The sequence below is a fragment of the Salmo salar genome, chromosome 20 (assembly GCF_965601325.2).
Source record: "Salmo salar chromosome 20, fSalSal1, whole genome shotgun sequence".
NCBI lineage: Eukaryota > Metazoa > Chordata > Actinopteri > Salmoniformes > Salmonidae > Salmo > Salmo salar.
The window spans coordinates 42,080,037-42,106,237 of NC_138310.1; the positions used below are offsets into that span (position 1 = coordinate 42,080,037).

At 41.6% G+C, this 26,201-nt stretch overlaps 1 protein-coding gene and 1 pseudogene across 2 annotated transcripts; one reads left to right on the top strand and one right to left on the bottom strand.

The window, feature by feature from the left end:
• Positions 1-1,496: 1,496 nt before the first annotated feature.
• Positions 1,497-18,759, bottom strand: LOC106580712 (neutrophil cytosol factor 2). Of its 2 annotated transcripts, none has more exons than XM_014162042.3 (14): positions 18,424-18,759; positions 10,384-10,561; positions 10,197-10,279; positions 9,812-9,920; positions 7,523-7,660; positions 6,886-6,993; positions 6,576-6,635; positions 6,363-6,400; positions 5,863-6,001; positions 5,221-5,292; positions 4,697-4,784; positions 4,283-4,395; positions 2,137-2,260; positions 1,497-2,027 (listed from the first exon to the last, which is right to left on the bottom strand). In XM_014162042.3, exons 1-14 carry the CDS (start codon positions 18,468-18,470, stop codon positions 1,897-1,899), a joined length of 1,428 nt encoding a protein of 475 aa, XP_014017517.1. In that variant the 5' UTR covers positions 18,471-18,759; the 3' UTR covers positions 1,497-1,896. The 2 variants fall into 2 exon arrangements, with proteins under 2 accessions (XP_014017517.1, XP_014017518.1); XM_014162043.3 differs by lacking the exon at positions 18,424-18,759 and adding an exon at positions 11,086-11,227.
• A 3,430-nt stretch (positions 18,760-22,189) lies between these two features.
• LOC106580632 (diacylglycerol kinase delta-like) overlaps positions 22,190-26,201 on the top strand; it is a 33,693-nt pseudogene continuing 29,681 nt past the window's right edge.

Here is a 26,201-nt window from a genome sequence, read left to right on the forward strand (position 1 = left end):
CACATTTTAGAGAGACCTTTTATTGTCCCCAGGACAAGGTGCACCTGTGTAATGATCATGCTGTTTAATCAGCTTCTTGATATGCCACATCTGTCAGGTGGATTATCGTAGAAATGCTCACTAACAGGGATGTAAACAAATTTGTGCACAAAATTTGAGATAAATACGCTTTTTTGTGCGTATGGAACATTTCTGGACTCTTTTATTTCAGCTCATGAAACATGGGACCAACACTTTACATGTTGCGTTTATATTTTTTTGTTCAGTATAGAATCAGACCAGGTGTGTTTGGTTTGGGATAGTTTTGAACATACAATTTTGTATTCATTTTGCAAGCGTCATTTCATCAATGATGTAAATATGTAGGAGTTACCCTGTAATACAGATTCACTGTTGTTGACTACATTATTCACACTCTCAAATAGATAATGTATGCACCTCATAATGCATCCATTATCCCTGGTAGGTGTACAACAATAGTCCCTGAGTTCTACCAGAGGATGGGTGGGTGGACGTAAATGCTTCACATGGGAACAGACTGAGCCTAATTACTAAAGGACTCAGGTTTAATAAGCCATCTGAATGGAGTTCTTTGATGCTTCATTGCACCCCTTCTTTTTTCATAACTATCATTTGTGACGACAGCTAAAAGTACCTGACATTTTCCTGTGTGGTGACTAACTAAAGCCTAGACCACTGCACTTCTACTGCACAGCCAACTAAGATGTGAGTGCCAAATGGCACCCTATTCCCTACATAGCGCACTACTTTTGACCAGAGCCCTGTAGGCCCTGGTTAAATGCAGTGCACTACATAGGGAAAAGGGTGCTATTTGGGATACAGGCAAGGTCCTCTACCCTTACACTTCATTCACACAGACTCAGGCTTCTATTTTTCTACCAGTCAGTCCAGAGCCCTGTTAAGAAAGACTGGAAGTCCATAAATGTTATGGAGTTTGTTCAATGTGGGCAATCAAGTAAATTAGTTTTAATGGAATTAGGGAATGGGATTATTGCATTGCATGTCCTATTTCATGAATTGAGTTGTGTTTGTGCTTTTATAATAACCAATTTCTGTGTTCATGTAAGTGACTGATTGAACGGATCCTCACTATCAGTATCTGCAATTCGGCAGTACGCCCAGAACATTGTTTTGAGAACGAAAGGTTATCTCAGTTTCAAGGTCACAGCTTGGAGAGAAGAAGCCTCGTGAGGTATTGGTCTGTCACATGCATGAACCAAACATTAATGAAGAATGAATTATGAATGAGGAATAAGCTAAATCATGCCTATGTAATGTGTCTGTAAGCTGTATATAAGAGATCTAACAGGACTGCCCCGATGGCAGACATGTACTATGGTGCATCAAGTTTGTAGGAACCTCCCCAGTTAACTGTTAATAAACAATGATTCCTTTAAGATTGACTTCGAGTGTCCCTGTGTAGAATTTCCACGACAGACCTATTAGGTTTTCTTCAACAAAAGGGAACAACACCATTCTTACCACTAGATCTTCTTTAGTTTAACAGGTTTACGTGATCATGGAGGAAGTAACAACCATATAACAGTATAACAGTGGTCCACATTCATTCACAGCAGTTGACAGTAAGTAGAAAAGGTGAAACACTTTAAGTTTGACCTGTTGGTCAAATGCTACCCAGTATACCCACTCTATTCCCTCTGAGTGGATGGAAAATGTCAGTGGCTTGGTCAGGCATGCAGCAAACCCAATTATGTAGTCCTCCATCAGACAACCACAGAAGAACACCAAGAGATGACATGCTGCATAGTCTCCGTACTGATTCTGAAGAAGGCCGTTGACAGCCGTCATCATTTTAACTTGAATTAGATAAAAAAAATAAAGTATCAAGTTGTTAACTGTGAGCAAGAGTTGAGCCTATTCCTTGTTTGATAGCAACATGGTCATCCGATCGATGGTTGAGGGGGCCTCTCCTTCCCGGTAGGCAAAAAGGCTGGGGAAGATGCCAATGTTACCAGCACAGTGACCCTCCAGCCACTCTTCATTAACTGGCAGACAGGGGGGAAAGAGAGGAGGCTCATTATTCAGAGTAGGAGGTGACGTACTTACTGTTCACTTAAAACACACAACACTTCATAATTTCTCCCGTTCCGTTACCTTCACTGAGAATGTCAATAGTGTCTCCCTCACTGAACTCCAAATCCTCTGGTCCCTCAGCTGCATAGTCATACAGTGCCACCATGTGGTAGAGAATGGTACGGTTGGCCAGAGGATCCTCAGTCTGACACAGAGAGAGCAGAGGAACATACAGGTTAGCTTTCACTCAGCAATTAGCCACACATTCCATTGAGGCATTTCAGTTCAAAATGGGTCTGTGCTAAATACACTGTGTTGTATAACACACTGTATTACTTCTACAACTAATATAAGGACAGGACATGAGACGGGAGTAGAAACTAACGTGGGCACATAACATTCCAAGCATTCCGATGTACGTAAAAAGGGGGGTGTTACAGGTGCCCTAAAGGGACACACTAGAATATCAATACACAATATCCCTTGCAGGTTTGTGTCCTCTTTTGCAACCATTTGAACTTCCTGACAGTTTAGTTTGATCTTTTCCCTGCCATGTGCATCCTAGCGATGCTGGATGGTTGCCTTTCACGTTGTAGAGACGTAGCTTTACCTTCTGTTTGTTGAGCACTGTAACAATCACACTTCCTCTCACTGGAACAATCTCACCGAAGATAAAGAACACAAACGTGAGAACGTTTCTTCCGCATCGCCAGTTTTGTTGTATAACACACTGTATTACTTCTACAACTAATATAAGGACTGGACATGAGACGGGAGTAGAAACTAACATGGGCATTGTTTAATGCCTTTCACAGGACAAAACATTCCAAGCATTCCAATGTACGTTAAAAGGGGGGTGTTACAGGTGCACTAAAGGGACAAACTAGAATATCAACACACAACACATTGTATCATAGGTCATTGTCCCATATGGCACCCTATTCCGTCTGTAGTGCCCTACTTTTGACCAGAGTGCATTGGGTAGCCCAGAGCCCATAAAGTAGTGCACTTAATAGGGAGTAGATAATAAAGCATCTGATCTTTCCATTTTGTTAACGATGGAGGAATCTTTCAAATACTTTAAGCGCTTGCTTTAGTCTGCCTGGAGTGCTAGATGAGCAGGACTTGCACTTTAGTGAATATCCTATTGTGCCTGTCAAACTAAATCAAGCCCAGTAAGTATTTAAAAATGATTTCAAAAAGTATCTGAACCTAGGGGTGATGGAAAGTATTTCAAACAGCACATACTAAATGGTTGCATAATAAACACTGTAATGGTAGCTAATGATTCCCTTACCACAGTAAATGATCTAGATGTTTTTGTTCTGAACAATGGACCCACTCAGGTCTCCTAACATAAGTTGTATAACTGGTATTGGCAGTATTGACTGAACGGAAATGGAGAAAACTCTGCAGAACACTCACTGAAACCACTTGCTTTTCCCCAGCCAGCCAGTCTGTCAGGAATTTTATGTAAAAGTAGAACAGGACTTACACAAGTTTCATACGTTTTGGCACGGCCATCAGAGTTTTTTAAGAGGTAATTTCTTCTTACGAATATCATTCAGGTCACTCTGACATGCTGAGGCACAAAAGCTAGTCTTAAATAGTCCAGAATATATTTTTACCTGACAACTGACTACCTCTCCCTCCCCTGGGCTTTGCATTGACTTAATCAGGCCAAATCATCAGCATTGTATTACATCTGACACTTGAAAATGATGAGTCATAAAATGAATTAGAAGTTATCCACAATTCCATCTGCCTAGTGTACAGTATGTAAACCCATGCAACTAGAAGTACAGCACAACATCATGTATTTACTGGATTATGTCAAATGGTCCTTCTTCCAGTCAGGCTGACACCAGTGGAGGCTGCTGAGGGGAGGACGGATCATCATAATGGCTGGAACGGAGTGAATGGAATGGCATCAAACACATAGAAACCAGGTGTTTGATGTATTTGATGCCATTCTACTAATTTCACTCCAGTCATTACCACAAGCCCATCCTCCCCAATTAAGGTGCCACCAACCTCCTGTGGCTGACAAACATTCTTCTTCAACCAACTGGAGGACAGATGTACTAATTGTTTGGACCTGATAACTTCAGAGAAATAAATTGTATTATCTTAATCTTTATTTTACCTTTACATGTGTTATTTCCGACAGAGATGAAGAGTTACACACTCAGAAAAAAACACAGATTAAGTCAGAGCCTTTACTCACCAGCTCAGTAGGACTGTCCACCGTGGGTGGGTTCCTGGGTGGTGGGGTGGAGGTGGTTGGTGGGTGGGTGGCAGAGGCAGATGAGGGTGGAGATGCCTCTCTATCAGGCCTCTCTACAGATGATATATAGCACAAGATTTAAAAGGCTGAACACTTGTACAATAATCAGTGACTGTAAAATTAACACATTTATAGTTCATGGGGCTGGCAGAATGACGACTGTTACAAAATTATTTAAAGCACTTTGAGATTCTTTGTGTAATGAAAAATACTCTAATAGTTAAATAATAACAATAATTATTGTTATTTAATTAACATAATGGTGCTTTAAAGGTTAAGATGGATGCTGGCATGGCCTAGCTCCATCCCCTTGGTCTTGTGCTCTGCCAGTGGGGTTAAATGAGGTGAGCCTACCCTGTGGAGGTTCTTCATGGCTAAGCTGGCTCTGTGGGCGAGTGGGCGGCTTGAGACCCGGTGGGAGGGGGATCCCACTGGGAATACTCTGTGGAGGACACAACCAGAGTAGTCAAGGTAACACCGCTCTCTGTGCCTTCCATTAAAGCAATGAAACATCCAGGCAGGCTGGGCTTATAATTGCAATTCCTCTTGTGACACCTCATCCCCTCATTGTTAAAATCCAAGGGTATTCAACAACCCTGTCTGTCCTTCACAGTGTTAAGCAGGTGCAGCTTTGATACACATGAATAGGCCTACACATGTTTTCACTGTCTGTGGGTAGAGGAGGAGAGTTAAAATACAGCTCTGTTCAGCATTACTCTAAAACTGAACATTGAGAGAACAACCCAGATGAGATTAAACACCTGAAGCTGCTGGATTGTCACATTCTGTTCACCACTATGGAAATAGCTACATTGTCTAAGTAAAACATACAAATGCAATGAAATAAGAAACTCTAAGATGAAGATAGAAAGCCTTACTTTATTTTTTTTTCTGCCTTTGGACTTGTTGACATCCACTGGGTCCAGCAGGGTCATGGGAACAAGTCCTTTCTAAACCACAAAAGAGGGGAAAAAAGGGAAGATGAGCGATAATCAAACATTTGTACGGCATAGATATACAATCGTACAGAAAGAAGGCAGGACCAAAATAAAAGGAGTTGGTGTTGCTGTGTTAGGAAAGGGGAGATGTAATGACATGGCTATTACTGATACAGCCAATGGAGGGGGTTAGGGCAAGGGCCAGACAGCTAGGGGACAGCAGAGCCTCTTGTGGAATGTTGAAGTATTGCATTATTCTTATGTGCTTTGTAATTCATTATAGAAAATCCTAGCTAGTTGTTACTATACAATACAACTTTATTGTTCATACATTACAGCAAACAACAGAAATGTATCTACTGCTCAATTCTCAACCCTCCCAGACAACACACATTATTTACGGGTGTAGGGAGTTAACCCGCTCTTTACAGGTGTAGGGAGTTAACCCGCTCTTTACAGGTGTAGGGAGTTAACCCGCTCTTTACAGGTGTAGGGAGTTAACCCGCTCTTTACAGGTGTAGGGAGTTAACCCGCTCTTTACAGGTGTAGGGAGTTAACCCGCTCTTTACCGGTGTCTCTCACCTGTCCATCATGTATGACCATGGCCAGTCCATCTCTGTCTGCATCACTGAAAAGAAACACTATGGCTCCCCCAGGCACCGTCAGCTGCCCAGGGGCTTGGGACATGTAGGGGGTACGCAGACGCATGTAGCGAGATTCCCTATGGGGAGGCAAAGACAGCGTTCGAAGTGAATGGTTAAGATGCACACTACCATGATTATCTCACTTGTGTTGCAGCGAGTTATTAAGAACCCCAATCCACATTGTAGAAAAATAAACACATAATTTGACTCATGTACATTTATTATCAACATTTCGGTCAGAGACCTTGGTCTTAAAAAGATGTTACTCATACCACCATATTAACCATGGATATCTTTTTGGGGATTCAAATATCAGTTCTGAGCTTATTTTCCTCTGGTGTCCGTGACCATGAGAGAATAATTACAGGATTTTTTCTGCTCCAACAACATTCATGTTTTGGAACATAATTGAAAGTCAATGTGAATAATGTTACTTACTCCACTCTATCCACCTTGGGCTCGTAGTATCCTGGTTTCTGTTCGGAAGACAGAGTCACAGTCAGAGAGAGAGGCAGAGGGCATAGGATGTGTCCCAAAATGTCAAAATGGCATAAGGACTCTGGTCAAAAGCAGTGCACTATACAGGGAATAGGGGGTTATTTGAGACACATTCAAGGTGTACTTCCGGTGCTATGTTAACAGTGGTCTTACATTGATCCTGAGAGGTTCAAATCCACCAAAGTCATCATTGGGAATCATTGAGGAAATTACCTGAAAGCACAGGAAGAGGCCTGATTCGATTGACACACACACGGACACACAGGCAAGCACACACACACAGATATGTCACTATAAAAATGTCCCAAATGGCACCCTATTCCCTACATAGTGCATTACTTGTGACCAGATCACATAGGGCTCTGATCAAAAGTACTACACTATATAAGGAATAGGGTGCCATTTGGGTTTTACTCTATGTTACTTTGCCTGTGTACATCAGTGTGGTGTGGCTTAACTTTACCATTGGTTTGCCCAGGAAGTCTCTCTGTCCCAGCTGTTCTACGTCCTGTTTCCTGGGCCGGAACACCTCTCCCTCTGGCACCAGGAGGATGGGCAGCACCTCTCCCTTCTGGGGGTGGAGACACACACAGAGAGAAAGAAAAAGAGAGAAAGAAAGAAAGAAAGAAAGAAAGAAAGAAAGAAAGAAAGAAAGAAAGAAAGAAAGAAAGAAAGAAAGAAAGAAAGAAAGAAAGAAAGAAAGAAAGAAAGAAAGAAAGAAAGAAGAAAGAAAGAAAGAAAAAGAAAGAGGAGAGAGAAATAAAGAGAGAGAAAGAGAGATAGAGGGAGAAAGAAAGAAAGACAGAGAAAGAAAGAAAGAAAGAAAGAAAGAAAGAAAGAAAAAGAAAGAGGAGAGAGAAATAAAGAGAGAGAAAGAGAGAGAGAGAATGAGAGGGTAATTCAGGACAGAGAGAAATGCAGCCACGCTGGACAGAACACACCACACCCTGCCAATGTCAAAGTATTATGTGATGTTAGAGACAGGAGTTTTTCCATATCATGTGCCTTGGTCAGTGAGAAAAAAAAACCTCATGCCCTATGTAGGGAGAATTCAATGTTTGTTATTCTAGTGAATATTGTTTTTCAGGTAGTGTACTTACAGAGAGACTATGTAAAGCCACTTCCACGTTCAGTCCTCGCCCCCCTCCTCCTTTCTCCTGGGAGGCTGAGAGCAGGATGTCTCTGGCTTTGTCCAACTGGTTCAACCTGGAGTGGACAGCTGCTGCGTTATACAAGACCTAGACAACCACAGAGAAACATAGCGTCTGTCTCAAATGGTACTCTATTCCCTATGTAGTGCACTACATTTGACCAGAGCCCTAGGGGACAGTCTACTAATAACCCTCTCCATATCAAATCAAATGTATTTATTAAAACTCTTTTTACATCAGCAGGTGTCACAAAGTGCTTATACACAAAAAAACTGCCTAAAATCTCAAACAGCAAGCAATACAGATGTAGAAGCTCAGAGGCTAGGAAAAACTCCCTAGAAAGGCTGGAACCTAGGAAGAAACCTAGAGAGGAACCAGGCTCTGAGTCCTCTTCTGGCTGTGCCGGGTGGAGATTGTAAGAGTACATGGTCATTAAGCCCAGATATGATCACACTGAAAAGTAATACTCAAAAACTGCCCATGACAGAGCATCACTTAATGATGCTGCATTGAAAACATTGGTGTTTTCATCTCTGAACAGATATACAGTGAGGGAAAAAAGTATTTGATCCCCTGCTGATTTTGTACGTTTGCCCACTGACAAAGAAATTATCAGTCTATAATTTTAATGGTAGGTTTATTTGAACAGTGAGAGACAGAATAACAACAACAAAAAATCCAGAAAAACGCATGTCAAAAATGTTATAAATTGATTTGCATTTTAATGAGGGAAATAAGTATTTGACCCCTCTGCAAAACATGACTTAGTGCTTGGTGGCAAAACCCTTGTTGGCAATCACAGAGGTCAGACGTTTCTTGTAGTTGGCCACCAGGTTTGCACACATCTCAGGAGGGATTTTGTCCCACTCCTCTTTGCAGATCTTCTCCAAGTCATTAAGGTTTCAAGGCTGACGTTTGACAACTCGAACCTTCAGCTCCCTCAACAGATTTTCTATGGGATTAAGGTCTGGAGATTGGCTAGGCCACTCCAGGACCTTAATGTGCTTCTTCTTGAGCCACTCCTTTGTTGCCTTGGCCGTGTGTTTTGGGTCATTGTCATGCTGGAATACCCATCCACGACCCATTTTCATTGCCCTGGCTGAGGGAAAGAGGTTCTCACCCAAGATTTGACGGTACATGGCCCCGTCCATCGTCCCTTTGATGCAGTGAAGTTGTCCTGTCCCCTTAGCAGAAAAACACCCCCAAAGCATAATGTTTCCACCTCCGTGTTTGATGGTGGGGATGGTGTTCTTGGGGTCATAGGCAGCATTCCTCCTCCTCCAAACACGGCGAGTTGAGTTGATGCCAGAGACCTCCATTTTGGTCTCATCTGACCACAACACTTTCACCCAGTTGTCCTCTGAATCATTCAGATGTTCATTGGCAAACTTCAGACAGGCATTTACATGCGCTTTCTTGAGCAGGGGGATCTTGCGGGCGCTGCAGTATTTCAGTCCTTCACGGCGTAGTGTGTTACCAATTGTTTTCTTGGTGACTATGGTCCCAGCTGCCTTGAGATCATTGACAAGATCCTCCCATGTAGTTCTGGGCTGATTCCTCACTGTTCTCATGATCATTGCAACTCCACGAGGTGAGATCTTGCATGGAGCCCCAGGCCGAGGGAGATTGACAGTTCTTTGTGTTTCTTCCATTTGCGAATAATCGCACCAACTGTTGTCACCTTCTCACCAAGCTGCTTGGCGATGTCTTGTAGCCCATTCCAGCCTTGTGTAGGTCTACAATCTTGTCCCTGACATCCTTGGAGAGCTCTTTGGTCTTGGCCACGGTGGAAAGTTTGGAATCTGATTGATTGATTGCTTCTGTGGACAGGTGTCTTTTATACAGGTAACAAACTGAGATTAGGAGCACTCCCTTTAAGAGTGTGCTCCTAATCTCAGCTCGTTACCTGTATAAAAGACACCTGGGAGCCAGAGATCTTTCTACATTTTGAATCTTGTTTCATCGTACTGTACTCCACTTCTGGTACATGGTGTACACCTACAAGGTACAAGTACATCTATAACACCTGCAAGGTACAAGTACATCTATAACACCTTCAAGGTACAAGTACATCTATAACACTGTGGTGTAAATCTACATCTATAACACTGTGGTGTAAGTCTACATCTATAACAGTGTGGTGTAAGTCTACATCTATAACACTGTGGTGTAAGTCTACATCTATAACAGCATGGTGTAAGTCTACAGCTATAACACTGTGGTGTAAGTCTGTTGTACCTGCCAGCTGTAGAGCTTGTAGCGTAGCCCCAGCTGTCTGTAGTCAATGACCACGTTCCCTCTCATGTGTTTCTGAGCTGAGATACAGTCATTCAGAGCCTCCTCCAGCCTGCAGAACACACACACACACACACACACACACACACACACACACACACACACACATGGGAACAAAGAGAGTGGGAGGGAGAGGGATGTCAGATATAATGGCTGTCTTTTGTAATCTAAAACATGAATAGACAGCCGTTTGCCTTCATATGTTAATCGATGTCTAAATGCTGCACATACACATTGACCTGTACATCCTGTTGTTTACTTTAAAAAAGGAGAGAACAACATCAGTTGACAGAAGAGGAACCATAATGTTGTACAGTGATCTCTTTACCTGCTAGCCATTATGAGTGTTCCAGCTCTTTGGAAAAAGCCAACTGCAAGTCGCTCATCCTTGGCTATGGTCTGGTCTAAAGCCTTCACAGGGCGACAGATAAATATTAGACTCACTCACATACACACACAAAGAAATCCTTTCAGAGATTGATCAGTCACTCTTGACAGCAGTCCTCCAGACTTACCTGGATGGCAGGCTCCAGCTGCCCCAGGGCAAGGTGAGCAGAGGCAGTCAGAAACAGAGTACGGGAGGTAGGTTCAGTGATCTGGTTCAGTTTAGACAGGGCTCCCTGCCAGTCTCTGGCATCCACTGCCTTCACTGCTTCATCCCACAACCGCAGCAGCTCTGTGTACAACATCGTCCTGTGATAGGAACATTTCTTTATATATATTTATTTTAAAGTTGTACCTCAAAAAAGTTAGGACAAGTGGGGATCAAAATAACTGCATACACATGGCACTTTTTAAGAGGCAATCTGGAATTGGTAAATACACTAAATAAGACTTTTAAATACATTATATATATAGCCATTGTAGTTTATATAGCTGCTTTGTTGCTTTTCGGATCCCAGATAGTCCCTTTAACCGATTACCTTGTCATGTCTGAGTGCAATGAAGAAAATAACTAGATTACAATGAGAAAATGTAAGCCTACAGTGTAATAACTGGGGTGGTATCCTTTATGAATGAAACTCTTGACTAGGAAGCTCTTCATCATACTCAGCAAACACAGCATGGAGATGTAGACAGAGTGACTCTTAAAGAGTATCCAAGTCTTTAATAATATTATTTTAATATATTATTCATTTTATCCAAGCCTTTCATACATAATTAAATATCTACTCAAACAAATATTAATGATTTGAAAAATAAACATCTCTACTTACAGGTGCTCCCACACTTAAAACATAAACAAAGGGAAAGAAGTTTGATGGCAGAGAGTCAGGGAGATTCAAACCTATTGTCAAAGGTTCCTGGAAAGGTATGCCAGCTTAGCACCTTCAGTCCCGCTCAGTATGACAACAGGGAAGTGAAGGTAAGGGAAGGCTGCACTACAAGGAAGTCCTCCTGCCTTGCATTTCCTGCAAACAAGGCAGGGAATGCACCAGGGATGGGTCTCAAATGTCACCCTACACCCTATATAGTGCATTACTTTTGACCAGAGCCCTATGTGTACCCTATACAGTGCAATAGGAAAGTATTCAGACCCCTTGACTTTTTCCACATTTTGATGTTACAGAATTATTCAAAAATGTATTCAATTTATTTTCCCCCTCAATCTACACACAATATCCTATAATGATAAAGCAAAAACAGGCTTTTAGAAAAATCTGACAAATTCGTGAAAAAAAACTGAAATATCACTTTTACATAAGTATTCAGACCCTTTACTCAGTACATTGCTGAAGCACCTTTTGCAGCAATTACAGCCTTGAGACTTCTTGGGTATGATGCTACAAGCTTGTGTTTGGGGAGTTTCTCCCATTCTTCTCTGCAGATCCTCAAGCTCTGTCAGATTGGTTGGAGGGGTGCTGCTGCACAGCTATTTTCAGGTCTCTCCAGAGATGTTTGATCGGGTTCAAGTCCAGGCTCTGTCTGGGCCACTCAAGGACATTCAGAGACTTGTCCCGAAGCCACTCCTGCGTTGTCTAGTCTGTGTGCTTAGGGTTGTTGTCCTGTTGGAAGGTGAACCTTCGCCCCAGTCTGAGGTCCTGATCAATTGAATTTACCACAGGTGGACTCCAATGAAGTTGTAGAAACATCTCAAGGATGATCAATGGAAACAAGATGCACCTGAGCTCAATTTCGAGTCTCATAGCAAACGGTCCGAATACTTATGTAAATAAGGTATTTTATGTTTTTTATTTTAAAACATTTGCAAAAAAATTATAATGACAACTGTTTTCACTTTGTCATTATGGGGTATTGTGTGTAGATTGATGAGGAACATGTTGTATTTAATCAATTTTAGAATAAGGCTGTAACGTAGAAAAATGTGGAAAAAGGAAGGGGTCTGAAAACTGTATATTTTCTAAGTTCTTTAAAACTATTTTAATTATTTTGTTCTAGAATTTATTTCTCAATATAATGAAACTTGACATTGTCTTCTTTAAAATTAGACTTGAACACCATGTTACAGATTCTAAAGTAGCTGCACAGATTTGTTCATTTTCAGCACATTATAAGGAGTGATATGATGTAAGGCTATTCTATGTTCTGTACAGCAGCATGCTCAGGCCCATCCCTTGGAACATGGTGTTTGTCAGCAGCACCCTAAAGCTTTCCATCGATTGGATGAGTATCAGTAGTGATGGGCACCAACATGGAAATTCTGTAGCCTATCCATACCAGTTGCATTTTTTCTATACGAAAGGAGGATACGTAAATGTACAGTGTGCAGGGTATTGATTTAGGAGCTTGTGCGCTTATTTTGCCACTGATTAAAGGAGACAGAGAGGCACTGATCTGCCAGCCTGGACTCAGGTGTAGACGTAACATAGTAAATGTAAATCTGGGACACGCCAATTAGTATGATATGTTACATTTCATATGTTATGTATGTGGATGTCCATCATCCATTTTGCATGATACTGCATGGTACGAATTACAATTTGTATGATATGTTACCAATTGCAATTTGTTGTGGGGAGGATTAGCTAACATGCAAAGTAGTTACAAAATAGCTATAAAGTAGTAAGTAGTTGCAAAGTTGCTGATTAGATAAAATGCTAAAGTTGTCCGTGATGAGATTCAAACACACAACCTTTAGATTACTAGATGTTCGCGTTACATGCCCAACTATCCACCCCAACCAACCACCCACCCTACTTCCGTTTTTGCCTTAAGTAACCATCTGTCTTATGTAACCATAACATATCATACTCATTTGAGTGTCCTGGATTAACATTTACTATGTTACGTCTAATCTATGAGACCAGGCTGGACCTGCACAGGTAGGTTTATGAGAGCTCTATGTAGTCCAGAAGACTGTCTGCTGTTTGACGACAAAACATTTTATTTTTATTTGTCCATGTTTTAATTGCTGTTTGCAACTGTTTGGACTAATGATTACACCCATGGTGTGAATGTTCTGAAAGCCTATCCTATTCAACCGGTCTGAATATAATCAAAAACCCATCCACGCCTCTGATGGCCCATCAGCTAAAGACAATAGTCTTGCTGAGGTGGGACAATGTCAGAAGGTCTATGCTCTAAACAGCAGCATCACTGAAGCGTATCAAATTGTAATATTGATATTAGATGAAGTAATCCATAATGTAATCAGCTGTTTTTAAGAATGTAACTGTAATCCAATTACACATAATAAAAAAATAAAAACATAATCCCTGTTACATGTAATCCATTACTACCCATCCCGGCCTATATAGCACATTACATTTGACCAGAGCCGTAGAATGAACTAAATAGGGTGTGGAATGGAATGGTGCCATTTGGGACATTGCCCAGGACAGTGATAATAGCACGTACACAATCGCTTTTCACATGAAATTACAAAGATGTGCTGATTACCACAGGGTGAGATCACTGAAGGTACACAATGAGGTTGATTGAGTAACATCATGACTGAGTCACACACTTATAATAAAACAAACTCACTATGAAACATTTCATGACTAGAAAGCATTCATTTATATTCTGGTATTTCAAAGTGACATTTGACCCTTTGACTTGAAATTGAAGTTTGTGAGGAGGAAGAAGGAAGAAATATGATCTGACATAGTTTCCATAAAGTTTCACCTGGCTGTCTCCAATTTCTGTTTCCTTGAGCAATCAACTACCAAATTGAATGATAGTTGGCTTACACCTCGTGGCACATACAAGAAGTATATGACGTCACATCTCAGTTTTCATTGTATATTGCTTCAAGTTTGTAAGATTTTTATTTAGATCCTGTGTGAAATCATCCTTCCGGATAGAAGTATGGTGACAGCTCTCTAACCTGGGGAAAACTAAGATGACGTGGCTGACGTGCAAACCGATATTTCATTTTTCAAATAGGTTAAAATTAGATTAGGGTTAAGGTTAAGGTAAGGGTCAGTTATAGATTTTGGCTAGTCAGGCTGTCAATGGTATGTTGGTCAGGCAAGTCCCCTTAGTCTCTCCCCTCTAACCCTGAGGTGCTACGATGATACTAGAGGAGGCTGGTGGGAGGAGCTATAGGAGTACGGGCTCATTATAATGGCTGGAATGGAATTAGAGCATTGCTGGATCGAATCCCAGAGCTGACAAGGTAAAAATCTGTCGTTCTGCCCCTGAGCAATGAAGTTAACCCACTGTTCACCCCCCGCACATCTCTGATTCAGAGGGGTTAGGTCGAATGCGGAAGACACATTTCAGTTGAATACATTCAATTGGACAACTGACTAGGTATCCCCCATTCCCTTTCTCTTTCCTTTCACTGTAATGGCTAGAATGGAATCAATGGAACGGAGTCAAACGTGGTTTCCAGCTGTTTGATACCGTTCCATATATTCCATTCCAGCCATTACAATGAGTCCATCATCCTGTAGCTCTTCCTACCAGCCTCCACTGGATGACACTATACCCCACAGTTACCCCACAGTGTACAGCAAAAAGAAGACCTCTTATCACATGGTTTGGTACCATCTAGTGGATACCATAGAGAACTGCAACCAGAAGTGAAAAATCTCTGCAACTTTTCCTCCAATCATGGCTCCTGTTGCACGATAGGCCCACTCATGATAGGCCCAAGCAACAAAAGACTTTGAAAATAAGTTGTGCGTTGACATAATGAACATGGAACATAATCTGCATTGATCTCATGAAACTTTATTGAACAGCAGACAATGTAAACAGAACAACCAACCCCATTGCTATCTAAAAGCTTAGCAATGCCTATTGCACCAAAACAACAACAACAACAAACTGTATTAGCCCACATCCCTTGAATAAATTCAATAGCCATCATCCCCATATTGACGATACATGAAATATGTCATAATAGAATCTTAATGCAATTTCTTATACTTGGATGATGTTTAACTGGAACAAACAGGCTGATAGATAGCACAGCAGATTCATTGTATCATCAAGCATGTACTTTTCACAGCTTCGCTCATGCGTGATACATTCAGAGCTCCTTCTGCAGCTCCTACTGCAGCTCCTACAGCGGCTCCTTCTGCAGATCCTACTGTAGCTCCTAATGCAGCTCCTACTGCAGCTCCTTCTGCAGATCCTACTGCAGCTCCTTCTGCAGATCCTACTGTAGCTCCTACTGCTGCTCCTACTGCAGCTCCTTCTGCAGCTCCTACTGCAGCTCCCACTGCTGCTCCCACTGCAGATCCTACTGCAGCTCCTACTGCAGCTCCTACTGCTGCTCCTTCTGCAGCTCCTTCTGCAGCTCCTACTTCAGATCCTACTGCAGCTCCTACTTCATATCCTACTGCAGCTCCTACTGCTGCTCCTTCTGCAGCTCCTTCTGCAGATCCTACTGCAGCTCCTACTGCAGCTCCTTCTGCAGCTCCTACTTCAGATGCTACTGCAGCTCCTTCTGCAGATCCTACTGCAGCTCCTACTGCAGATCCTACTGCAGCTCCTACTGCAGCTCCTACTGCTGCTCCTTCTGCAGATCCTACTGCAGCTTCTACTGCTGCACCAACTGGTCCTCCAACTATTCCCGTAGCAGCTCCGCATGCAGGAACCATGTCTGCTCCAACACCTGCTCTTAACAAAGCGGTTTCTTTTTAGGCAATTTTTCATTGTTTTCCCTCAGGTTGTCACTTTCTGTTAAGAGAATTAGGTTATTTTCTTCTTATTTGTTAAACTTTCAAATATGTCAAAACTTTAAACTCCATCATATTTATCAATTACACAAATTACCTTAAAATCAATATTACAAATGACTCTTTTTCTTCATTATCCAAATGGCCGTCCTATGAGGCTGATCAGACCACACAGGAGAGCCATGATAGAGGTCAAAATAAATAACAACCCCTTCACAGAAGTGTTTCTTACTATATTAGACACATTCAAGAAAAACCCTCAAACATTTTCTACATGTTGTATCTCAGGTTCCCAGAACATTCCTTTATCAAGAGAATTCATGTGTTTAATTAAAACTCAGAAAATAAAACTTCTAAAATGCCATGTGTGTATACCCCTTTAGTGGCTCTAGGAAACATTCCAAAGAGAGACAATGAAGCACTCCTTTTTCCAGAAAAAAACAACATATCATTATACTACGCCGATTCAGAAACCCAAACGTTGACTACAAACAAAACTCAAAGTGCTTGATAGGACTACCCTGCCATTAGACACACACAACTGTAATTAATGTGCACTGTCCCTGTAAAATAAAATTAACTCAACCTGCAATCCACTTTACTGACCTGACATCATTCCACGTAATGGAAACAGATTATGATGTCAGAATACATTAACCTCCTGTTCAAATTCACTATTGTTAACTAAACATTCAAACCAAGAATCAATAACCACAAACTATCGTAAAACTTTTACGATTCAACTGTTCAAACCTGAATCCCTTACAGCCAACATAGCCCTCCGCGCACAACCACCTCTCCTCTTCTTATCAGTGGGCAAAAATATAACCTCTACTCAAACAATGTTCTGCCTTATCTCTATCATAAGATTAAAAGCAAATTTCACAACTTTCTTTTCTCTTTCGGCTTCACACTTATGAAATGTCCAAGACTTAAAACTAACATGTTAATCGCCAAATTTATAACATACTTTGGTCAATCCACAAGAATAAAAAACATTTCGGTGGGCACAACTCTATCGCCATTGTCACGCCCTGGCCATAGAGAGGGTTTTATTCTCTATTTTGGTTAGGCCAGGGTGTGACTAGGGTGGGCATTCTATGTTCCTTTTTCTATGTTTTGGTATTTCTTTGTTTTGGCCGTGTATGGTTCTCAATCAGGGACAGCTGTCTATCGTTGTCTCTGATTGGGAACCATACTTAGGTAGCCTTTTCCCACAGAGTTGGTGTGGGTAGTTGTTTGGTGTGTTCACCTGACAGAGCTGTTGCGTATTGTTCCACTTTTTTTTTCAGTGTTCAGTTATAATAAACATCATGAACACGTACCACGCTGCGCTTTGGTCTACTCCTTCTTCCACAGACGAACGTTACAGCCATTATCTGTGATTCATTTATTTAAATACGACTCTTATTTTCAATACGTTATTCCAGCAGACCATTTAAGCCACAGATAACGTATTATATCCAAATCGCCTCGATATTATTTTAAATGAATTAGTCTTTCAATTTAACCTAAACAAGCTATTAAAACGTTCAGTTTATATCTTAAACAAACACTAACAACCGTATATTTCCAGGCAAAACATATCAACAGTTGAATTTCAATCACAAACCCATATTTTAGTCTATTGATGCATAGGCTGGAAATGAACCCAGGTCTCGCGCATGGTAGGCAAGGATTCTACCACTGAATCACCAGTGCTATTAAAAGGACCGAGACTCCTCGCAAATAACTCTATTTATAATTGTCTGTAGTTGTAAAATCAGGCACGTACTACCGAGACAATTCCCCAGAAAATAGCCCTAATTTAAAAGTCCAAGAATTTCTCTGGCGATGATTCTCATTACTCTCGTTGTCTCTGTCTTATCATTAGTCCCAACTTCTCTACGTCCAATCTTCCATCAAATTCATACTTCTTTCTCCACTTTGGACCAAAATTATTATTTCTATTATCTTTTAATTCCATATAACGCTCATCTCTGGTTAATTCCGTAACCTCCTTTGAGGATTTGCCATCCATGTTTCTAGTCTATTACTGTTGTTATTATGCTACTCCTCACAATCTATGTGTATGTGCTTTTTTACCTTCTATGGGTGGGTGCTTTACTCTCTTACTCAATTGCTAATATATCCTTGATCAGGTTTAACCAATCGTTCACTTAGATCTCAATATTAGCTAGCTTACACTGGTAGTGCAGATACCCAATGTCGTTTTGGACAAAGTCACTGAGGACTTAACAATTCCTAGGTGGCTTCTACACCCAATTCCTATCTTCCAATTGCATAGAATACTACCTATATCAGGGTTCTCTACACAACATTCTAAAGACAGGTCACCAGGTTAGAATGCCCAATCAGATCTAGAGACCAATGTCCAAACCACACAAGAATCATTGAAATATTTCTCTGAATGTAGCCCAGACGTCAATTCCCCAAATCCGTGGATAAAGATTTACTGACCTTCGTCTTGTAGGCTGGGAAAAGCAATGTAGGTTGGATCCCGTCATCGTCTCTGTCGACCTTAGATAAATGCCGGCCTGTTATGGACCCCCAATTTCAGGGGACAGGTCTTTAATTTACGGGTTGATGACCCACCCATGCACGGTTTTCGGAGTGTTACCTTAGGAAGACAGGGACAGATTTTTGGATCCGGCTCGAAGGACCAATTGTTAAAAGAATTATGTTCTCAATGTTAATTTCAATTAAAATACTCCGTCTGCAACTCAGAGTTCGTAAAGTTCTGGTTTAAATAAAACAGACAGAATTCCCATCTTACAATAGTCAAGAATGTTTATTCACGAGGGCGCTCTGCAGTTCATATACAAAGACATTGATTATATACCAGGCTCCTTATTTACGCACACACATACACACGAACATTAAGGAGAGTTAGTTATCTTCTTCCCCAGAACTCTCAACACTGTAGATCATTACCCAGCCGACAGTTTCATTCCTCTGAGATTAGGGAAACCTTGAGGGGTACTCCCTCTCATATCGTAAACGCTCAGAGTTCTAGCTATGTCGGGTCAACCACAGTTTAACGGTTCTTGGTGTTTACTTAAACACACACACTAACATTCCTCTCTTTCCCAGTCCAACCTAGTTAGATTTATGCTGAACATTTTAGTTACTCATTATACAGGCTACATAAACCATATCACTAAAAATTAGGTTTCAGGGTAGAATTATTTAATCATTATCTTTTAACATAGAAATTCTTCTATCAGTCTCCTTCAAACATTGCCTTCAGTTCATCCATCTCTCTGCGTCTCTTTTCTTTGTTCTCTCTCAGCATCTCTTCTTCAATCGCTCTCTCTGCCTCCTGGAACATCTCATTGGTGTAGTGAGTAGGCTGGTGGGAGGAGATATAGGAGGACGAGCTCATTGCAATGACTGGAATAGAATAATTGGAACGGTATCTAACACATCAAACATATGGAAACCACGTTTGACTCCATTCCATTCATACCATTCCAGCCATTACAATGAGCCTGTCCTCTTATAGCTCGTCCCACCAGCCTCCACTGGTGTAGCGACCCCCTCCATTCAACATGACCATAGACTTTAGCCATGCGTTATTGTTGACCTCTGCCTCAACTCTGTCTATTTCTACAGATGTAGAGGACTGAAGAGGTTTTCGCCAGATGCCAGCCTCGGTCGTTTGATAGGGAGACCATAATTGGGTAAGTTTTACCTGACCTGTTCAAAATTCAACATAGTAGCTGTTTGTGTGTCAGATATTACCTATCCTAACTGCCATTGGTAATAGAACAACGACTGTGTGTGTATGTGTTCACAGAAACATGTATGGAGCCAGCACATAGAGACTTGCAAGATGATGTGATGAAGACCAGGCGGACAGAGGGACTTGATACTGATGTCTCTGAATTGAGAGAGACCTGGCACTCAGCATAATATACTAGACAAAACTTTTACTTGTATTGTCTTATTAAATTATTTAATTGAATGGTACCAGTTAATATGGGGAGGGAGAAACCCTGTGTATTCTGCACCAGGATCAGGTGCAGAATCAGGTGCCTGTTTTATACGGGACACCACACAGGAAGGTATGACCGCTCTTACATGTTTGCCAACGTAGCCCCATTACCACCAGACAAAATGCCGATAGGCACAGTATCTGTTTAGGCTGGGAATGAAAGGGGAACAACACATTAGATTAGCTTATATGGTATTATGTAAAGGGTTGTTTATTCTACATGGACCTGTTACTATACTTGAAAATTATCAAAACACATATCTACATAAATTCAGCAATTGCATTCTTCTCATATTACCTCTTCTCCACCGCAGCACAGGAACACTCTGGCACCCAGGAGTCAGTTTGGCATGCTGTACTAACTGTTCTTTCCTGTTAGTAGAAAACAATTAAGGCATCTATTAAGCTACAGTTATATTCAAGAATTACTGCATATACAGTATTGTCCATTTTATATCCACAATGGCCTCAGGGATGACAGATTGTGTCTTGAAATAAACAACAGCCTTAGAAATAACATGTACGTCTGCCTCCTGCACAGTCTCCTCCAGGATGAAAACCTTTTCAGGGATGAAGACATCATCCTGAAAACAAACAAACTTTTCGTTAAGACAACTGAACCCAAATATATCAGTTGGCATTGACAAGCTACCTGTCTTGTATGCTTTGTCAACACACACAGACAGCAAATACAGGGTCATTTATTTCTCAGCAAACATTAGCTATGTCAACTTCAGTCTAGCTAAATGAAGTGGAGCTAACAAAACATTCCAAAAACAAATCTGTCAACAAAATGTATTACAGTGTTTGTCTATCTGAGGTGGACGTTAGCTACAGTAATTACCTAATAACAGGGGTACACGGAGAAACTGTGTTGCAATTCTAGTTGCAGCTGAGTTGCTTGCTAACGTTATTTGCTGGGGGGTGTTACACAAAACGCAATGAGATAGTTAGTTACCTTCTACTAGAGTTGCAACAAAGTTGTCCAGTGTCTAACGCCAGTCATAGAGCCTCAGTGTGTGTGCAAAAATTAGGAAATATCTAATCAATGGAAGATGGAATTAAAATGACATAATTCAAATTTAAAGCAGAAGGGTATGCTACAATGACCAAGAGCCAACAGGTAGGCTGCTACTTAATGTTTGAATGGAGTCAAATATATTTGATTTGTTCTTATTTGTAACTGAAGGATGAGAAAGCGCATGCACTTGCAGCCTCAATTAGCCTAGCTAGCTAATGTTAGCTAGCTTGACTAGCTTCTCCCGGTTTGATGCAGTCAAGACGGGTAATGCGTAATCATATTTGATAATAGTCTACAATAGTGCGCGTCGGCTTGGTTGGTTGGTTGCTGCCTCTCGTCTCTCCCTCCCATTTCACTCGGTCACAGAACGTCCCCTTCCCCGCCTGCTAGAGCAGCACCTCGACCTCTCTCCCTCCTCTCGCACTTTATCAGCTCCAGTTAATAAAGTAGCTTAAAAAATGACTTTTCTGCTGCTTCCTCACTTGGATCAAACCGGGTCTGGATCCGACCAGGTCTATATGGAACGGTTCTAGTTGTCCTCGGGTCCATTCGCAACAGGTCTCTAGTTAAAAAACATGATTATGTATATCGGGTGGGAAAGCCCCAGGTCCATTTCGGAAGGGGTCCAACTTTTTAGAACCTTGAAGACTTCCAAAGCCAGCTACTCTCTATGTTTTCTTATTTCTTTTAAGATTGAAGTTTTTGGTCAAAAAGACTGTAAAATCACCAGGATCATTTAGGAAATCTGTTTCCAAGTATTCCCACAAATAAAAGTAGAGCCATACAGTGTACTCCAAAAGTATTGGGACAGTGACATTTATTTGTGGTTTTGGCTCTGTAGTCCAGCACTTTGGATAGGAAATGATGCAATGACTATGAAGTTAAAGTGCATGCAGACTGTCAGCTTTAATTTGAGGGTATTTTCATCCATATCGGGTGAATCGTTTATAAATTACAGCAATTTTTGTACATAATCCCCCCATTTCAGGGGACCAAGAGTGAGAAAGTTAGACGCACAAATATCATACCCCCCCCAAAAATGCTATCCTCCCCTGTTGTTGTAATGGTGAGGTTAGGATGTCGTGGGGGTCATTATTATTCACGATTTATTCAGGATGATCCATAATCATGGTAGCGTCTACATTAATGTAAAGTGTTTACAAACTTACTCTATTCTTATTTACAATAAGTGTCTCCAAAAGGACACAATACATTATTTACCATTCATTTATATTGGGCACAAAATAATCTGAAACACAACCAAAACAAAACCGCAAATGCATCCAACAAATTTGTAGATTCACAAGCTTGATGTAGTCATTGCATGCAACAGTATGAATATGTGTGTGTGTCAATCTGATGCATTTCTCCTTCCCACAGTGTGTAAGTTCAAGGCCCATAAACGCTGTGCTGTCCGTGCCACCAACAACTGCAAGTGGACTACTCTGGCATCCATTGGGAAGGACATCATCGAATATGAGGATGGGGTGAGTGCTGATCTTGGGCTGGTTTTGCATTTTCCACACTTATGGTTAAGGTTAGAATTGGGGGAGGGGAAGCTGATCCTAGATCTGTACCCAGGGGAAACTTCACCCTGGAGCTGTGTGAGGGCTCCTCAAAAATGGGGATACTGTTCAGAGAGGTCCCCTGTACCCCTGCTAGAGAGGAGCGCAGTGTAGCCAGTTTATTAAACATCATTGTACACTATGCAAAAGCATACATCAAATATATCATACAATATTAAAAAGAAAAAACATGCAATGTAAAAAAAAAAGCAGAATATCCTATATGGACCGTGTATCAAGAAATGCATGTACGTAAAGGCTATATAGACTCACTTCAGCCTTATAATCAATGTATTCAACAAATTGTTGATTACAAGTTGTAGCCTATAGCGCCCTTGCCCACTGCCTACTGCCCACTATTCCTACACTGAACAAAAATATAAACGCAACATGTAAAGTGTTAGTCCCATGTTTCATGAGCTGAAATAAAAGATCCCAGAAATTGTCCATACGCACAAAAAGCGTATTTCTCTTAAAGTTCGCTTTAGAGAGTTTGTCAGTATGTCCATCACCTCATGCTTCAGCATGATAATGCACGGCCCCATGTCGTTAGGATCTGTACACAATTCCTGGAAGCTGAACATTTCCCAGTTCTTCCATTTGCCTGCATACTCATCCGATATGTCGCCCATTGAGCCTGTTTTGAATGCTCTGGATCGACGTGTACGACAGCGTGTTCCAGTTCCCGCCAATATCCAGCAATTTCACACAGCCATTTTAAGAGGAGAGGGACAACATTCCACAGGCCACAATCAACAGCCTGGTCAACTCTATGAAAAGGAGATGTGTTGCACTGCATGAAGCAAATGGTGGTCACACCAGATACTGACTGGTTTTCTGATTCAGAACTCTACCTTTTTTTAAGGTCTGTGACCAACAGATGCACATCTGTATTCCCAGTCATGTGAAATCAATAGATTAGGGCCTAATTAATTTTTCAATTGACTGATTTCCTTATATGAACTTTAACTCAGTATAATCTTTGAAATTGTTGCATGTTGCATTTATGTTTTTGTTCAGTGTATATTCCCTTTAGTGCAATTTGTTGTCTATTGGCAAAGGATGGTTGCCCTCTCCCTCTTTCTCTCCCAACCTCTTTCTCACTCTCCGTCTCTCAATTAAATTCTAAAGGCTTTATTGACATGAAAAGTGTAACCACAGTTTTTGCAAAGCAAACATATAGAAACATATTAAGTCAATGATGACAGAAATAAATCATTACTGAAATAATAACAGTGACTTCTCCTTCACTGTAGATCTCTATGCCTCACCAGTGGCTGGAGGGCAACCTGCCGGTCAGTGCTAAGTGTACAGTGTGTGACAAGACGTGTGGCAGTGTGCTCCGACTGCAGGATTGGCGCTGCAAGGCCATGGTGAGTGCAAGGCCATGGTGAGTCTGTGCTTGCAAGCGTATTTGGGTGGTGCTTCTTTAGGTATCTGTTTGAGGGATAAGTGCAAACTACATTACTATACTTTTCAGCAGCAACAATACAGTATTAATGTATTTTTGTTTTCTGCATACACTGATTCATGACACTTTCACTACAGTCACAAGGCCATTGAACTGATCAGGTTGTTGACTGTACATACTTGTCGTAATGCTCTGTGTAGTGTGCCTAAAAATAAAGTGTACGTGCGTGCATGTTGATGTCCAGGTGCACACGGTGTGTAAGGAGCAGCTGTCCACTAAGTGTCCCTTGGGGCAGTGTAAGGTGTCGGTCTTCCCCCCCACAGCCCTCAACAGCATCGACTCCGACGGTCAGTTATGCTCCTCACTTCCTCTCCGGGGGCAAGTTTCCCCTAGGTACAGATCTAACCTTAACCATTATTGGGGAAAATACTAAACTGACCTAAGATCAGGGGCAACTTCACTTAACACCTGTGTTTGTAGATGAACAGGACAGATAGGGTTGTCTGCGTGACCGGTCAGGGTAGTGTTCATTAGGCCTAGGCTTGCAAAATTCCCAGGTTTTCCAGAAATCCCGGTTGGAAGACTCCCGGAATCATAATGGAATAAGCACGATATTCAGAATTGTAAAAAAAAATTGACATTTTGGGAAAGTTAACATAGCAATATTTTTAAATAAGCTCTTTCTTATTAGATGTTAGGGTCTGGTTTCCCAGACACAGATTAATCCTAGTCCTGGACTAAAAAGCATGCTCAATGGAGAATATCCATTAATCTGTGTCTGGGAAACCGACCATGGAAGTTCAGGTGTGTGCCGTAGTCTGGTATAGCGGTTTAAGCTCCTGACTCTGGACCTTGTTTACCCTCCTGGCAACAGGGGTCCATCCTGTCATTAGTCCTTATCTGCCGGTCATTGGTTCTCATCTGCCTGTCATTGGTCCTCATCTCGCTGTTATTGTTTTTCATTGGTCCTCATCTGCCTGTCATTGGTACTCATTGTTCCTCATCTGCCTGTCATTGGTACTCATTGTTCCTCATCTGCCTGTCATTGGTCCTCAGGGTTCTGGAAGGCCACCTGCCCGCCCTCCTGCACCAGCCCTCTCCTGGTGTTCGTCAACAGTAAGAGCGGCGACAACCAGGGCATCAAGTTTCTGCGCCGCTTTAAACAGCTGCTCAACCCCGCCCAAGTCTTTGACCTCATGAACGGGGGGCCGCATCTCGGGTAAGTCTGCCCTGTGTGCGTGCGTACGTGCACACATCTGACATGGCTGTGTTTGTTTCTGACGGCACTGTGTGTATAGCTGCTTGTCTTAGAGGGCTCTCTCTTCTGTGTCTTTCCTAGTTTGCGTCTCTTCCAGAAGTTTGACACGTTCCGGATCCTAGTGTGTGGGGGTGACGGCAGCGTGGGCTGGGTCCTCTCTGAGATCGACACTCTGACGCTCCACAAACAAGCAAGTTTAACCCACCCCACCCATCTGCACTGACCTGAAAATAAGCTTCCATCAGTTGGGCTACACCCACTGACTCTTGGGCTCTTTCTCAATTAGTGTTTCCTTGATTACTCTTGTTCTTGGACATGGGTTTTGGGAAGGAGGCGAGGAGAGAACTCGGGGAAAGACAAATTGAGAAAGAGCTTTGGCTACTCTCCCATCATCCCTATGCAAGTCCTGAGCATAGCAGGCAGCTCTAGCTACTGTGCCAGCCAGCGACTCTCATGTTTCCCTTGTCCCACTTTCAACAACCTAGTAACAAAGATACCGTTTTGTCACACTGCCTGCCTCTATTAGTTGTTAGATTGACAGATAAACAGACAGACACTGTCCTCTGCTGGTCGTAAAGTACACACAGTCCTGGCTTACCAGACTGTGTGTTACATGTATTCGTTTTTCTCGATTGCATGAACACTTTTCTCAAAACAGGGTTCACTCTTGCAAAACAGTTACCACAGCCCACTAAACTGAAGTGCGTTTGCCAAAACAGCACATTTCTCTTTCAAAATGCACTAACACATCAACTTGGAATACCTGTCATAAAATAACTCTTCAAAACAGTATCATTTGTCGTTTAACTAGAAGATGACTTTTGCAACATCCTAGAGCATATAATACATGTGACAGAACAAGCTGAAACCATCAAAACAGTATCATTTGTTAATGAATGAGTAGATCATTTCACCATTCAATGGATAATGGCTCAAACAAATACTTACTATAACCATCAATACGCATTTCTATGACAAAAACAAAA